Here is a 15,956-nt window from a genome sequence, read left to right on the forward strand (position 1 = left end):
GTCAATAACGACATTCAGCAGTGCTGCCCCAAGTGCTGATTGCTGAGGGATGATGCTAAGAACTGGCTGACAGCACTATGTGTCATGGATGATATCTGGGCCTGATTGTCCAGCAAACTGACACACCCACGGCCTCACCAATTTGTTATATACACATAGCACCATTCTGGCTATAAGAATTCTTTGAGACAAAGCCAAAGGCCTTGCTAAAGACAGGTAGGCACCTTCTCTTCCCTTTGCTTCCATTTCCTTCCCCCTCCCCTATAGGTTCAGCAATCCTATTTTTTTTCCTTCAAGTGCCTGGAGGTGGCTGTGGAAGAGCTTGCCCCATCACCTTCACAGGGACTGAGGTGAGGCTGCCCAGCCTTCATTCTCCCAACCCTCCACGGCATGAGGAATGGACAAAGGCTGAGGGCATTTGTGCTCACTCAGGTTTGCCTCAGCACATGTACACAATGTGCATGCTGAAGCCTCAACTGTACCAGGCACATCTGGACTTCTGACTTAGCCATTCTGTGTCCCGCTGCAGAGGAACAAACCACCTATCTGAGCTGGGTTGAGCGCCCTGGTCCTGGAGCTCCTCAGTCAGCTCCTGCTGCCGTCAAGCCCTGGCAGCCTGCTCCAAGCTGCAGAAGTACCCAGGGGTTTCTCTTTCCAGGGATCCCCTGCACACACACTGGGCCCCACTCTCTTTCCAGGACTTCCCACATCAACAGAGAGCCTTTCCCAGGAAGGAGCATGCCTGTGCTGGCCTGGCCAGCCATTTCTGCACCCTCTCCCCATGCTCCCTACTGCCCCAGCTGGTGGTACTGCTTTGCAGAGCAAGGGGGCTGTGGTGTCTGGGAGACAGGGGCACTCTTCAGGGCTGTGCTGGGCAGGCTGGGAGGCAAAGACAGCTCATAGGGCTCTTCCACTGACTGCCTCCCACACCAGCTCTTCTGTGGCTGTCAAGGGTGCCCAGAGGTAGTGTGCCTTCTTTCCAGTGCCACAAGAAGTGTTTGGGTGCTGCACCCTATGGCATTCCACTATTCACATTCCACATTCGCTCACCAGACTTCTTTCCCTGTTCCTGCTATGTTCCCTGGGTCACGGGGCTCTTCTTTTCCTGCTCACATCCAGATTTAACACTTTATCGCAGGGGGACTCCACCTGGAAGAGGCTCATGCTCTGTGGGCTCCATTCACTGCTGACCCCCTGGGACACACTGTCCCTGCAGCTCCCCTGGGCTCTCCTGATTCCTTCCAAAATCTGCTCACCTGCCACCAGCCCCAGCACATGTTGTAGTGCCACAGGCAGGTTAATTGGAGACTCCTCACCATCTGCCTGAGTGATGGACACCAACAAGCAACACCTGATCCAGCCCCCATACCCTCAAACAGCCAGCTGGGGCTCTGATCACTTCACCCTGAGCCCATGGAGAAACAGGCAAAGCCAGGTCCCTCTTTGGAGTCCATTTCTGGACTGCAATATTCTTGACAGCAACTGCGAAGGAAGACCTGAGCCGCCAGGCACTACCCTGAGCAGAATCACACTATGGGATAGAAATGCTGTTCTGGAGGCCAGCTGAGTCACAAAAATGCCCGTTGCCAGTCCCTGCCTGTGGTCACAGGATTGCCACACAGCAGTACCGTGACCAAGCTACAGGAACAATCAGGCTTATGCCAACAGAAAAGACTCAGAAGGAGATTGTGGAAGTGGGATGAAAGTAGCTCTGGACAGATGAAACCCTGCTGCTTCCTGGAAGTGCTGCTATGGTGGGTCTCTATATTCCTCTTCATTTCCACCCATGGGCATTACCCTGGAACCCCCAGCAAAATTCTCAGAAAAAGCATCTCAGACACACTCTTCACTGCAGGTTCCTTTATTTTGTTTAAATACGTGAGTAGGATCAATAATCACAATTTATATAGAAAACATTGTTGCCCCTTACACCCCTCATTAATAACAAACAAAACCCACCAAAGAGCAAAAGACAAGCTTGGCATATCATGAGTTACATTATGAGTTATATTATGAGTTATATTAAGAGTCATCGCGGAACCTCTCTCAATTATTTTTCAACGATCCTGGGAATTTGGAGAGGTCCCGGTAGACTGGAAGCTGGCAAATGTTGTGCCGATTTTCAAGAAGGGTCAGAAAGAAGACCCTAGCAATTACAGGCCTGTCAGTCTCACGTCAGTGCCTGGTAAAATCATGGAGAAGATGGTTCTCGAACTTATTGAGGCGCACCTGGGGGACAAAGCAGTCATTGGTCCCAGCCAATGGGTTTGTGAAGGGTAGGTCCTGCCTAACTAAACTGATTTCCTTTTATGATAAGATCACCCGTATGGTGGACCAAGGGAAACCAGCTGATGTGATTTTTTTGGACTTCAGCAAGGCTTTTGACACGGTTTCCCATAGGATCCTACTGGACAAAATGTCCACCATACAGCTAAATAAAAACATCATACGATGGGTGAGCAATTGGCTAACGGGCAGGGCCCAAAGGGTTATGGTAAATGGGGCTGCGTCAGGCTGGCGGGCGGTCACCAGTGGGGTCCCTCAAGGCTCCATTTTAGGGCCGGTACTTTTCAATATTTTTATAAACGATCTGGATGTAGAAATAGAAGGTATTTTGAGCAAGTTTGCTGATGACACCAAACTTGGAGGAGTTGTGGACTCGAATGAGGGTGGAAAGGCCTTGCAGAGGGATCTGGATAGGTTGGAGAGCTGGGCGATCACCAACCGCATGAAGTTCAATAAGAGCAAGTGCCGGGTCCTGCACCTGGGACGGGGAAACCCTGGCTGCACGTACAGACTGGGCGATGAGACGCTGGAGAGCAGCCTAGAAGAGAGGGATCTGGGGGTCGTGGTAGACAGCAAGTTGAATATGAGCCAGCAGTGTGCCCTGGCAGCCAGGAGGGCCAACCGTGTCCTGGGGTGCATCAAGCACGGCATCACTAGTAGGTCAAGGGAGGTGATTGTCCTGCTCTACTCTGCGCTGGTGCGGCCTCACCTCGAGTACTGTGTGCAGTTCTGGGCACCACAGTATAAAAAGGACATGAAACTGTTGGAGAGTGTCCAGAGGAGGGCTACGAAGATGGTGAAAGGCCTGGAGGGGAAGACGTACGAGGAACGGCTGAGGTCACTGGGCCTGTTCAGCCTGGAGAAGAGGAGGCTGAGGGGAGACCTCATCACAGTCTACAACTTCCTCGTAAGGGGGTGTCGAGAGGCAGGAGACCTTTTCTCCATTAACACCAGTGACAGGACCCGCGGGAATGGGGTTAAGCTGAGGCAGGGGAAATTTAGGCTTGACATCAGGAGGGGGTTCTTCACAGAGAAGGTGGTTGCACACTGGAACAGGCTCCCCAGGGAAGTGGTCACTGCACCGAGCCTGTCTGAATTTAAGAAGAGATTGGACTGTGCACTTAGTCACATGGTCTGAACTTTTGGGTAGACCTGTGCGGTGTCAAGAGTTGGACTTGATGATCCTTAAGGGTCCCTTCCAACTCAGGATATTCTATGATTCTATGAGTGCTTTGCAGAAGATAGGCAGTGCATTACTTCTAATGTACACCCACTCATGACTTTGCGCAGTGCATCCTTGAGCTCCTGGTTTCTCATGCTGTAGATGAGGGGGTTCACTGCTGGAGGAACCACCGAGTACAGAACTGCCACCACCAGATCCAGGGATGGAGAGGAGAGCGAGGGGGGCTTCAGGTAGGCAAAAAAGGCAGTGCTGAGAAAGAGGGAGACCACAGCCAGGTGAGGGAGGCACGTGGAAAAGGCTTTGTATCGCCCCTGCTTAGAGGGCATCCTCAGCACAGCCCTGAAGATCTGCACATAGGACAGTAAAATGAATACAAAACACCCCCAAAGCACAAAAACACTAAATGTGAGAAGCCCAATTTCCCTTAGGTAGGAGTCAGAGCAAGAGAGCTTGAGGATCTTGGGGATTTCACAGAAGAACTGGTCCACAGCATTGCCTTGGCAGAGGGGCAGGGAAAATGTATTGGCAGTGTGCAGCAGAGTGTAGAGAACCCCACTGCCCCAGGCAGCTGCTGCCATCTGGGCACAAGCTCTGCTGCCCAGGATTGTCCCGTAGTGCAGGGGCTTGCAGATGGCAACGTAGCAGTCGTACGACATGACCGTGAGAAGGGAATACTCTGCTGACATCAAGAAGATAAACAGAAAAACCTGTGCAGCACAGCCTTGATAGGAGATGGCCCTGGTGTCCCAGAGGGAATTGGCCATGGCTTTGGGGACAGTGGTGGAGATGCAGCCCAGGTCGAGGAGGGCAAGATTTAGGAGGAAGAAGTACATGGGGGTGTGGAGGTGGTGGTCACAGGCTATGGGGGTGAGGATGAGGCCATTGCCCAGGAGGGCAGCCAAGTAGATGCCCAGGAAGAGCGCGAAGTGCAGGAGCTGCAGCTCCCGTGTGTCTGCAAATGGCAGGAGGAGGAACTCGGTGATGGAGCTGCTGTTGGACATTTGCTACCTCTGGACATTGGGTTCTGTCCAAGGAAGGAATAACAAGTGAAAAGTCAAACATCTACAAAATCTATTGCATAGGTCGTTTAAGCTACTTCTCTCTCACCAGCACACAACAGACATGCACTGCCTTACTCCTTTCTGGAAGACCTCCGTGCAACTCCCTGGCCAGAGTTCTGGCTGGGTTCTGTTGTTGATGTTCCTTCTGTGAGCAGGAGAAACTGCCTTTTGGTACAGGGAGAGTCAGTTCTGCTCTGCAGCCAAAGGCATGGGAACTGGGTGCAACCTCAGATGCCTGCTGGCGAGGGGCATCTCCCTCTTTGCAGATCCTGAGGAGCAGGTCAGATAATCCCTCGAGAAACAATAAAATTGATGGTGGCACTGGCTATAGGCTGAGGTCTATGAAAGAACTTGTTGAGGTTCTTTAAAGACATGCAGACCTTTTCCAGAGCAATGCTCTAGGAGCCTCAATCTGTAATAAAAACACTATTCCTCCATTACTAACAGTCTGGCTTGCCTGTCGGGCAACAAATAGAGGATTGAGTGCCTCTACCCTGGAGGTAGACCATACCTGAACTTTCACTTGAGAAACCTATTTCAGGTTTGAATTTGTGTGAATTCTCACACCACCACCCCAGGAAATCCAAAGGAAACTCATGACCAAGTTCCCAAGACATTATGTCTGAAGGACTATATTGGATGAGAAGGGGGTTGCTCCAGGGAGCGTGTCTGCAGTGCACAGATGTCAGAGAGATGTCGAAATCTCCCCTGCCATGGTGTTTCTAGGAGCAGCTCCCTCTCATTCCCACAGCGAGCTTCTGTGCTGCCTGCAGCTGTCCCTGCCTGCAGCTGGTTCCCTGTCCCCACGCCTCCTGCCTGCAGCTCACAGCCCCCATCCCACCCGCTGGGTGCTCAGCTCTGCCCTGCAGACACCTCCTGGCAGCAGGGCTCTACCCAGGGGCAGCTCTCTGGGGGCACGTCCTAGAGCCCAAGTTACTCAGACCCTGCTGACCCTGCACATGTGGTGTTGGAGCTTTCTATGGGTTGAGGGGCAAGAATGGGACTTGATGGGGATCCTTGTAAGCTCCTTTTGATGGTGTAGAAATGATAGCCTTTTCTAGTAAATAACAGTGTCTATTTCTATTCCTACTCATCCAAAGAACAGAAAACTGAAAGAAAAGGCGCAGGAAAGCAGAGATCCAAGGAGCCAACTCCTGCCTTCTCTCCTCTCTTACAAGGTGGCTTGAATACGCCCTGGCTGTGCTATGGAACTGTGAGCAGGCTGCCCCAGGCAGCAGCCTCCCACCAGCAGCAGGATCCTGCCCTGCCAGGGGGGCTCCTTCCACCCGCAGCTTCTCCCCGCAGCGCCCTGGGCAGCTCCCCGGGCAGGCTGAGTGCTGAGCCTGGCAGGCGGCAGAGGCCCTGGCCCGGCACACAGCCCCTGGGGCACAGCAGGGACCCTGCTCTGCACCACAGCCCTGGACACCCCTGCCTGCACCCCTGGCTTCACAGCCTGCAGCCAGCCTGTGACAAGGGAGCCCTTGGGGCCTGGCCTCTCTACATTTTCCTTCTGCTAGAAACTTACCATATTATGTGCTTTAGTCATTAAATCTCCAATGATCTCTTACTTTACACTCAGTCCACTGAACCCATAACCTCTCTCTCCCTTCTCTCCTCTCCCAGTGCCACCTGCGGTCAGAGCCCCCAGCCTTGCTGTGCTGTGCACAGGAGCTGCTCCTGGGCAGAGCTGTCTCTTTGCCACACTGCCTGCTTGCCAGGAGCTTCCCTTGGGCCCAGAAGCCTGGCCCAGCTCAGCAGCACAGCATCTGACTATGGCATCGCTTGCTCTGTGCCATTGGGCTCCCTCCAGGTGTCCCCAAGGCCTCAGTGCTGACAGCTCCTGAAGGCAGCAGGGTTTCTGCTGGGGCGTGGTGTTTGAAGCAGACTGAAGTCATCACTGACTGCTCCTCTCTGAACACAGGAGAGATGCATTTTAGAAGTGAGATTAGTGCTATTAAAGTGTGTTTGTCAAACACGAGCACAAATGATTTCCTCATTTAACCCCTGTTGTGTTCTCGCCATGTGGCAGGTCACCTCAGGCATGACAGCCAGGGATCATTTAACCCTTCTGAACACCCTTTACCACGTCTTTTAGAAACTGAGAAAGAAACATCTTGCTCATTGGTGTCCTAACAAGATAGGGGGGACCAGAATGCTCTAAAATGGTTTCTATGAACGGAATGGGACACAAAGACATCGTTGGTTGAGTTTCCCCTGCTGTCCATATGGAAGGACCTCTACACATAGACAAGCATCTTCTTCCTCTCACTTGCACGAGCAGCACGGTGACTGGGATGTGGAACACCCTCGTCATTGTGCTGGTGCCTACAAGCAAACACTTGCAGATGCCTTTGGCTTTCTTCCTGGGGAAGATTTGTCCTCCTTGCAGACCTTGTACAGCTCCACCACCCTGTGCCAGATGCTGGCCAGCTTCCTGGCTGGAGACAGCACCTCTTTTGCTCACAGAGGTGGTAGCGCTATCAGCTGCACCTTCTGCATGAATTGAGTGCTTCCTGCTGAGGGCCATGCCCTATGGTCAGTCCTGGGCTGTATGCCATCCCTGTTCTCTGAAGAGTTGTGAAGTGGAAGGTCTGACTCCAGAAGGCAGCTGTTAGTAAACCAGGGGAATGTCTCTCATGTACAGGAATCATTTCTCCTCCTCCCAGCTACAGTTCTGTGGCCCCAGTGTTGTGGACCCGTTCTATGCTTTTGCCCCATTGCTGGAGCTCTACTGCAGTGACATGGTGATACTCATGGTCTTTGCTTTCAGAATCTCTAGTTTGGATTGAGTCTTCCTCTTTCCTCTCATGTAGTGTTCATGTGTGTTCATCCTGTGTTGGCAAGCCCAAGGCCTTATCCACGTGCTCTTCTGTCCTCAGGAACGTCACTGTTTTCTATGACACTATCATCACTGTCCATGTGAAGAGCAGAACAGCCCTCCTCACAGATCTCAATCAAGCCCTTTCCCAAGCCCTCATCATCCGCCTGGTCAGCCCTCAGGTTGCTTAGAAGAAGTGTGGGAATGGTGAAAGGGGTGTTGGTGGAGCTGCAGATGTCATCATAAGACTTATCTCAAAGACCTTGGAAAGGGCAGATTGACCAGAGACATTCCTCGGTACTTGGAAAAAGCAGACACCAAACCCATCTTCTACTAGAAGGGCAAGCAGAAAGATGATTAAGCCTAACCAAGGAGTATAATGCCAGCCTTAGCCCTCAACACAGACCTAAACTAAAAGCGTCAAATCTTACCCTTATCCCAAACCTTGAACAGACAGCTTGAGCAGAACATCAATCCCTCCCTTGATGCCCTTGCTGTTCTCTTAACCCAGGAGTGTGATCTGTAATTCCTAAATATTAACCTGAACACCTAACTCCCAAAGCCCTCCAGAATGCACACAGCACATCTCAGCTTTAACCCCACTCCTATCCCTAACTTAAGCCGTTTGGGGTAGGACAGGGTCTGTGAGGTCCTGGAGCAGTGCATGGCATTGGAAAAGGCATGGGTGACAAGTATCTGATCAGATCAAAGGCCACAAGGAGGAGCTGGCTTGGGATGCTCTGATGGGATCAGGTGTGCCTCAGGATCTGCTGGGCCTGCAGGAGGCACATGGCTGTGAAGGAGGCTGCGAGGTCACTTCTGTCTCTGGAGCTGACTGACCAGCAGGAGGAACATGGCACAGATAGGGACTGCAAAGGCCAGAAGCATGCACATGGCATTGAAGAGGATGGCGAGGCAACTTCTGTTCTGGTCAGGTAACAGACCACCAGAAGGCTGATGGGTTGGGAGTTGCGCTTGAGGTATAGTTTGTGAGACCATAGAACCACAGAATGGTTCATGTTGGAAGGGATCTTAAAGATCATCTAGTTCCAACCCACTGGCCATAAGCAGGGATGCCACCCGTGAGATCAGGTTGCCCAGGGCCTTGCTCAACCTGCTTTTGAACATCTCCAGGAATGGGGCATCTATAAGGTCTCTTGGCAACTTGTTCCAGTGCCTTGCCTGCCTCTGAGTGAAGAATTCCCTCCTAACCTCTACTCTAAATCTGCCCTCATTTAGCTTAAAACCATTCACCCTTGTTCTATCATTATCTGATTGAACAAAGAGTCACGGTCTGCCTTTTTCATAAGCCCCCTTTAAGTACTGAAAGGCTGTGATGAGGTCACCCAGGAGCCTTCTCTTCTTCAGGATAAACAGCCCCAGCTCTCTCAGCCTTTCTTCACAGGAGAGGTGCTCCAGCCCCTTGATCATCTTTGTGGCCCTCCTCTGGACCTGTTCTAACAGATCCACATCCTTCTTGTGCTGGGGGCCCCAGACCTGGACGCAGGACTCCAAGCAGGGCCTCAGGAGGGCAGGGAAGAGGGGGACAATCATCTACCTCCACCAGCTGGCATTCTTCTTTTGATGCAGCCCAGGATACAGTTGGCTTCCTGGGCTACAAGTGCACATTTCTGGCTCATGTTGAGCTTTTCGTCCAGCAAAAGCCCCAAGTCCTTCTCTGCAGGGCTGCTCTCAATGAGTTCTTCTCCCAGCCTATCCTCCTGCCTGGGATTTCCATGGCCTAGGTGCAGCACCTTGCACTTGAACCTCATGCAGCATCCCTTCATCTGTTGCATCAACCACAACACTCAGCTTGGTGTCATCTGCACACTTGCTGAGGGTACACTCGATCCCACTGTCTATGAAACTGATAAAGATATTAAACAATACTGGTCCGAGGACAGACCCCTGAGGTGTACCACTTGTCACCAGCTCCACTTCAACATAGAACCGTTGACCACCACTAACAGGATGTGACCTTCAAACCAACTCCTTATCCACTGAATGGTCCATCAAATGCCTATCTCTCCATTATGGAGACCAGGATGTCATGTGGGACTGTGTCAAAGGTCTTACAGAATTCCAAGTAGATGACATCAGTCGGTCTTCCCTGGTCATCTGATCTGGTCACTCCATTGTAGAAAGCCACCATATTCATCAGGCATGATCTACCCTTTGGTGAAGCCATGCTGGCTGTCTTCGATCACCTCTTTGTCTTGCATATGCCTTGACATGGATTCCAGGATGATCTTTTCCATGATCTTGCCAGGCACAGAGGTGAGGCTCACCATTCTGTAGTTCCCTGGGTCCTCCTTTCTACCCTTTTTAAAAATGGGAGTGATGTTTTCCTTTTTCCAGTCACTAGGGACTTCACCCAACTGCCAGGACTTTCCAAAGATGATGGAGAGAGGCTTGGCAACTATGTCAGCCAGTTCCCTCTGGACCCTGGTATGCAAGTCATCAGGCCCCATACACTTGTACATGTTTAGTGCTGCAGGGGATGCATGGAGCACTGGTGACTGTCAGAGCAGAGCAGGCTGAGGTGGGGAATGGGATGGGGCCAAGTGTGTTGCTCATGGCTCTGTGTGTGCTGCTGGTGATGTGGTGGCTGTGAAGGTGCTTTTCCCTGTTGGAGTTGGTCTGTGTCTGGTTGGTTGTGTCCATGCCTTGTGTGCATATGTGTGTGTGTGTGTGGATGAGATTGTGGCTTTGTGTGTTTGGGCATGCATATTTGTGTGTATTTGCCTGGGTGCACCAATGTTGAGACTTCTAGGGCAATTTCTCCAGGTTCCTGATGTAAGAAAATGCTAGGCTGTATCTTAGGACTGAGGGACATTTTTGAGGGCCCCATGGACATGGAGATGGTGAACAGGGCATCAGGATCTCTTATATAATCTCCCACCTCACATGGAGCATGCAGAGGCTTCCACCCATGCAGCAGTCCGAAGAGAGGGCTCATCCTTCCTGCGGTTATGGCTTCACTCCAGTCCTCCAGGTGGACCCAAACTGAGAACTTGCTGAGGACTTTTGGCCTCATGTTCAGCACACAGGTTGGGGGAGACTGTCTCACAGACATGTGCTGGACATGGATTCAGGAACATTAGCAATCTGACATGGGTCAAGCTTCCCTCACTGTGTACTGGATTTACATGGCAAGGGTTTGGTAGTAGGGGGACTGCAGGTTTGGGCTCTGTGAGAAGAGTCAGGAAGCTGCCCCATGTCAGATCAGAGACAGTTCCAGATGGCTCCAAAAGGGACTTGCTGCTGGCCAAGCCCATGAGTGATGTTGTTTGTGCCTCTGTGAGAGCAGATTTAAGGTGAAAAAAACCTTTCCCTTTCTTTCCCCATCAGCAGCGGGGAGAGAGGGGGGAGAGCTGGAGCAGCCTAACACAGAGCTGCTAGGGCAGAGCTGTGCTCTTGTGGAGGGCAGCCTGCAGCCCAGCAGAAGCCCCAAGTAAAGAGTCAAACGTCGTTAGATGTGATGTCCTGAACAGAGAGCCAGCTCTTTCCCAGCCACACAAACATTTCCCAGAGGCCCAAAAGTTTGGAAGAAACATCGATGCTTTTTCCATGGACATACCTGAGCGACAGGAACATCATCAGTGTTTGAGCTGCACCTGAATTCTCATCCCTAAAACTGCAGTGAGTACAAAGCAGCTAATAAAATTTCGATGACATTATGGCTGGAGATCTATGCTCGATGAGAAAGGAGACCAGGAGATTGCTAAGGGGAAGGTGTCTGCACTGCAAGGATGGCAGGGAAGTGCCCAATTCCCCCCTCCCATGTTGCTGCTGGGAGCAGCTCCCTTTCACTCTCTGCCCATGGCTGTGCTGATTGCAGCTGTCCCTGCCTGCAGCTGGGTCTCTGTCCCCACACCTCCTGCCTGCAGCTCACAGCCCTCATCCCACCCACTGGGTGCTCAGCTGTGCCCTGCAGACACCTCCTGGCAGCAGGGCTCTACCCAGGGGCAGCTCACTGGGGGCATGTCCTAGAGACCAGCTCACACAGACCCTGCTGACACTGCACCTGTGGTGGTGGAGCTTTCTATGGGCTGAGGGGCAGTAAAGGGACTTGCTGGGGGTCATTTCAACCTCACTAGGATGCCTTAGGACTGTCAGGCTTTTCTAGAAAATAACATTATATTTTGCTATTTCTACTGAGCCAAAAAGAGAAAACTGAAAGCAGAGGCTAAGGAAAGATGAGAGTGAAGTTCCCTTTGAAATTGCCTTGATTTGATGTGGAACTGTGAGCAGGCTGCCTCAGGCAGCATCATGGAATCTCAGCCTCTTCTTGGATTAACTATTTCTGTTTCTATTACCGCCAAGCCAAAGTAGAGATTGAATGTTCAGGAGGCTCAGGAAAGCTGAGACTGAAGTCTAAATGCCCTACCACATCCCAGCTCTTGCAAACTCCCCTTGGATATATCCTGGTTGTGATGTAGATCCGTGAGCAGGCTGCCCCAGGCAGCAGCCTCCCACCAGCAGCAAGACCCTGCCCTGCCAGTGGGGCTCCTTCCACCCGCAGCCTCTCCCCGCAGCGCCCTGGGCAGCTCCCCGGGCAGGCTGAGTGCTGAGCCTGGCAGGTGGCAGAGGCCCTGGCCCGGCACACAGCCCCTGAGGCACAGCAGGGACCCTGCTCTGCACCACAGCCCTGGACACCCCTGCCTGCACCCCTGCCTTCTCCTGTCTCCAGCCAGAAACCCACCGGGTTCAGGGCTGGGAAGTCTTCTCCGGCAGTGAGCTCTGGGCATCCTGCCACTTCTGCCTGCCTTTAAGCACTGTGTCTCTGCAGGCAGTGCCCCCAGCCCTGCTGCACTGTGCAGAGGAGCTGCTCCTGGGCAGAGCTGTCTCTCTGCAGCGCTGCCCGCTTGTCAGGAGCTCCCCTTGGGCCCAGGAGCCCGGCCCAGCTCAGCAGCAGAGGCCCAGCCCAAGGCCTCCCTTGCTCTGCCCCCCACCAGGCTCCCTGCACATGGCTCTGGGGCTGCAGGGGAACCTGCTGGCAAACAGCCTGAAGGGATCCCTGGGCTGCCCTCCCTCCCCTGGCACACACACTTCTTGACAGCAGGATCATTTCTCCTTGCACAGAAAACAATTATTTGTGACAATCACCTCGTCTCCTCCCAGTTGCTGGTGGGACACCCAGGCATGGTCATGGATGTAACTCCTTTAACTCCCTGCTTAAGGAACGGATTCAGCAGAGTCAGTTAACCCAACATCTCATGCTGGGTTTTTGTCCTGGGGCTGCAATGGGACTCAGATCCCTCCCATGCCTGCCACAAACCCACAGGACCTGGGATTCCTCTGCACTCAATTTAGGTGTGCATAACATGGGCTCCTGCAGGTGAGCTCCTTTTCTCAGCTCCAGCATCACCAATGGAGATGGAGGAAATCGGGGACTGCAAACACCTGGTGACATGTCAGGGGGCAGAGGTACATGCAGGTATCTGTGAGCTCTCATGGAGGAACCCTGAGGGAAAGAGCAGCACCTGGGGGCATCCCCTTGGAGGCTGGTGAGGAATGCCTTTGGCCAGCTGAAATGACAGCAAATGCACCCATTTAGGACAACTAAACCTGTCCCTCCTCGGTAGGCTCAGGGCAGCCTGTAGAGGCATCCAGCTGACCCAATGAAGAACTGTGCCAAAGGAGAGCTGAGTCTCTCTCTCCCTCTTCTCCATCTGGTTTTCCCTCCATCTCCAGGGACTGTAATGGCACTTTTCTCATGGACATCCCTACATTGCCTAATGAAATTTGGGGCAGCTTCTCCATTTAAAGGCAATTCCAGGCCTGCAGTGCTACCTGAGATGCCAGTGCTGCCCAGCACCACTGGAGCATGCAGCTGACACGGGCAGCACAGGACCCACAGGGCAGCTCTGGCCATTCACAGCTGGTACTTAACGGGCACCCCTGAGGGCATCTCTGACAGACCTGGTGCTTATGAGCAAGTGACCACTTACCAGGGCTGCAGTGAGCCAAGGTCTGTGCCTTCTATATCTGGCAGAGGTAGGCAGTGCATGGATATGAGGCATATCACAACGGGGTTTCCACTTGTGTCCTTTGGTTTGCACACTGCTGCTGCTTCTCATCCCCATCCCTTACTCAGTCAAGACACAGCCCAGTGATTTTTTTCTATGTCCCTGGATCACAGGATGCCCATAGCCAAAGACATTTTCCGCAGCTCATTCTCATGCCTGGAGAATGGGCACAGCTTCAACACTCAGGCCCTCAGGGCTGCACCAACACCACAAAGACCCTCTGCTGTCAGGGCAGCACAGCCCAGGCCTGTTTTCCTTCTGGCCTAAGGAACACCAGGGCTTGCCCTCCATGGGACCCCTTATTTCATCCTCCTCTGGCCATCTGGCATCCACGGCAGCTGTGATGGAAAGCCTGTGCATGCCCAGGCTCTTGGTACAAGGTCTGGAACATGTCTCAGTTTGGACCTTGTGCCACAGCTGAGGTGCTGCAGCCCAGATGTGCCTCAATGCCCTCAGCCTGGGGCACAGGCAGGAGGAGCTGGATCCCCGCCTGCTGTCACAGGGCTGGGACATTGATGGAAGAGCTGCTGAGGTGTGGGGGGACAGGTCCCTCAGCTTGGGGTGCTGTGCTGGATGGGGGCAGATTCTTCAGAAGAGACAAGCAGGGATGATAAACAGCAAATACGTTTGCCATTCCCACGTGTACCACCTCTGCCTCCTGGATGGCAGACCGGGGGATGGTGCTGAGGTCTTCTGAAATCTCAGAGCCCTGTGTGATATCTGGGAAGGAAGGCCCTGGCATGCGCTGCAATTCCTCCATATAAGACCTACTACTTCTCCAGGTGAGCGACATGCAGTGAAGAGGACTTCAGGTATACTGAGGGGCTGCTGCATCCCAGATGCCTTCATGCCTTCACTCCCATCGTTTGAAAAAAGCCCAGCCCCAGAAGAAGCCTCAAACCCCACCTTCCTGGGAGGACTCCCAGTAGCAGAGGCTTGTTAGTGCAAGAACACAGCAGGGACTTCTCCAGTGCTCCACTTCCTTTATTCCATGGGCTTTGTCACCATTTGGAGATGTCCCTTGTGGATTTGTCAGGAAATGTTGGAAAATAACAGGGTAGAAGGGAAGTATCTTTTTCTCAGGACAAGAAGGGAAACCTCTCATTTCTCTCCCAGCCTGTTCTGTCTCCTTGCTGCTGACCTTATAGGACTTCAAATGACACGTGCTGATGTCACAGCGGGGGCACTGCATCACCAGGATATCGTCACTGGAGCAGCAGCAGTGCCGGCACTTCCCTGCGAGGCCTGACCCCTGCTGGGCATTGCTTGGGTGCTCCCCACTGCTGTCCTTCTGTGGCCAGGAGTGGGGTCAGCAGGCAGCAAGCTTGCACTGGGCGACCCTCGCTGACAGGCAGAGGAGCAGGGGCACCTTGCAGAAGAGCTGTGGTTGAGGAGCCAGGGTGGGCATCCCTTGTCCTGATCTGAGGGCCAGCAGCAAGCGAGATGGAGGGGACTGGACAGTACTAGTGGCTTCTGCGAGAGCCCTTTCTGAGGGTCCCACTGGGCTCAGGGGACAATGGGGCAGCCAGGACCCCTGGTTCCTGATGATGGGTCCTGTCCTGAGCCCAAGGGCTCCTCTGGGCATGGCTCAGCCTCCTTGTGATTGGGACAATCCAGGACCAGGTTTCCCTGGGAGCTGCTGCCTCTTAGGGATCTGGATCTGGGAGGAAAGTCCTTTGGTGTCCCAGAGACTGGTGTGGTCTGCAGCTCCCACAGACCTCTCAGGAATGTGCCAGAAATGCCTGAGTTGGAAATCAAGCCTTCCCCTTGTACTGGACTCCTTCAGGGGAACCAGCCCCTCCTGTGCCACCAGGCTGGCAGAGCATGTCCTCGGTGCTAAGATGCCATCCCTGGATGGCCACAATCCTGGTGCTGCATCATTTCCACATGCCTAATGTGGTGGTTTTACCCAGCTACACAGGCAAACTCCACAGCAACTGCTCTTTCACTTCCCCACCTACAAGGAAAAGGGGGAGAAAATATGATGAAAAGAGCTCAAGGGTTGAGGTAAAACAGGTCACTCACCAAATATTGTCATGGGCACCAATTATCATCACAGGCATACAAGCATTTTGTCAGCTTCATAGTTGCTGACCACAGTCTTCATTTTGGTTTTATCTCAGTGTAGTAGTTGTGTTTGGCCTCAGCACTGTGTTGGATAGCATATTACATACTCTGTGTGTTCCCTGTTGTGCTGTTTATCCTTTGTGGGGGCTGGTTTATGGTTATTAGTTTACTCTACGGCCTAACACTGCCTTCTGTTGTGATAAAATTACTGGCCATGAGACAAATCTGGTAGTTGTACGCAGCATTGCTGTCACCTCCATACTTGAGGACCCTTCTCTCGGGAACTTTTCATAGTGGCAGGGAGTGTGGGAGAATATGGGCAGGCTCCTAGAACAGTGAGCACCTGAACAGTGAGGTCTCTGCTCAACAGCTCAGGCGATACCCACCCCCTACCAGCCCTGCCTTCCCAGGTGCCCTTATGCAATAAGTTTGAGGCCCTGGAGCTTGAGAGACCAGTAGCTGAGGAAGAGGTAGAAAGTCTACCCAGGAGGATGCCTAGGGCGAGGAAG

At 52.8% G+C, this 15,956-nt stretch overlaps 2 protein-coding genes across 2 annotated transcripts in view; both read right to left on the reverse strand.

The window, feature by feature from the left end:
- The window catches only part of LOC311425621 (ubiquitin-like modifier-activating enzyme 1), a gene marked incomplete at its 5' end in the record, with an annotated part of 21,041 nt that extends 13,984 nt beyond the window's left edge, over positions 1-7,057 (reverse strand). The window contains 2 exons of the mRNA XM_084501562.1: positions 1,257-1,323; positions 6,800-7,057. Of these exons, the coding sequence (XP_084357688.1) occupies positions 1,257-1,323; positions 6,800-7,057 (325 nt within the window). The remainder of the gene's footprint in view (positions 1-1,256; positions 1,324-6,799) is intronic.
- Positions 789-4,470, reverse strand: LOC311425622 (olfactory receptor 14C36-like; the record flags this gene model as incomplete). Its single annotated transcript, XM_084501563.1, has 5 exons — positions 789-879; positions 1,051-1,105; positions 1,257-1,323; positions 1,370-1,482; positions 3,561-4,470. 5 exons carry the CDS (start codon positions 4,468-4,470, stop codon positions 789-791), a joined length of 1,236 nt encoding a protein of 411 aa, XP_084357689.1.
- Positions 7,058-15,956: the final 8,899 nt, after the last annotated feature.

Source organism: Aythya ferina (assembly GCF_964211825.1).
Source record: "Aythya ferina genome assembly, chromosome: 32".
Classification (NCBI taxonomy): domain Eukaryota; kingdom Metazoa; phylum Chordata; class Aves; order Anseriformes; family Anatidae; genus Aythya; species Aythya ferina.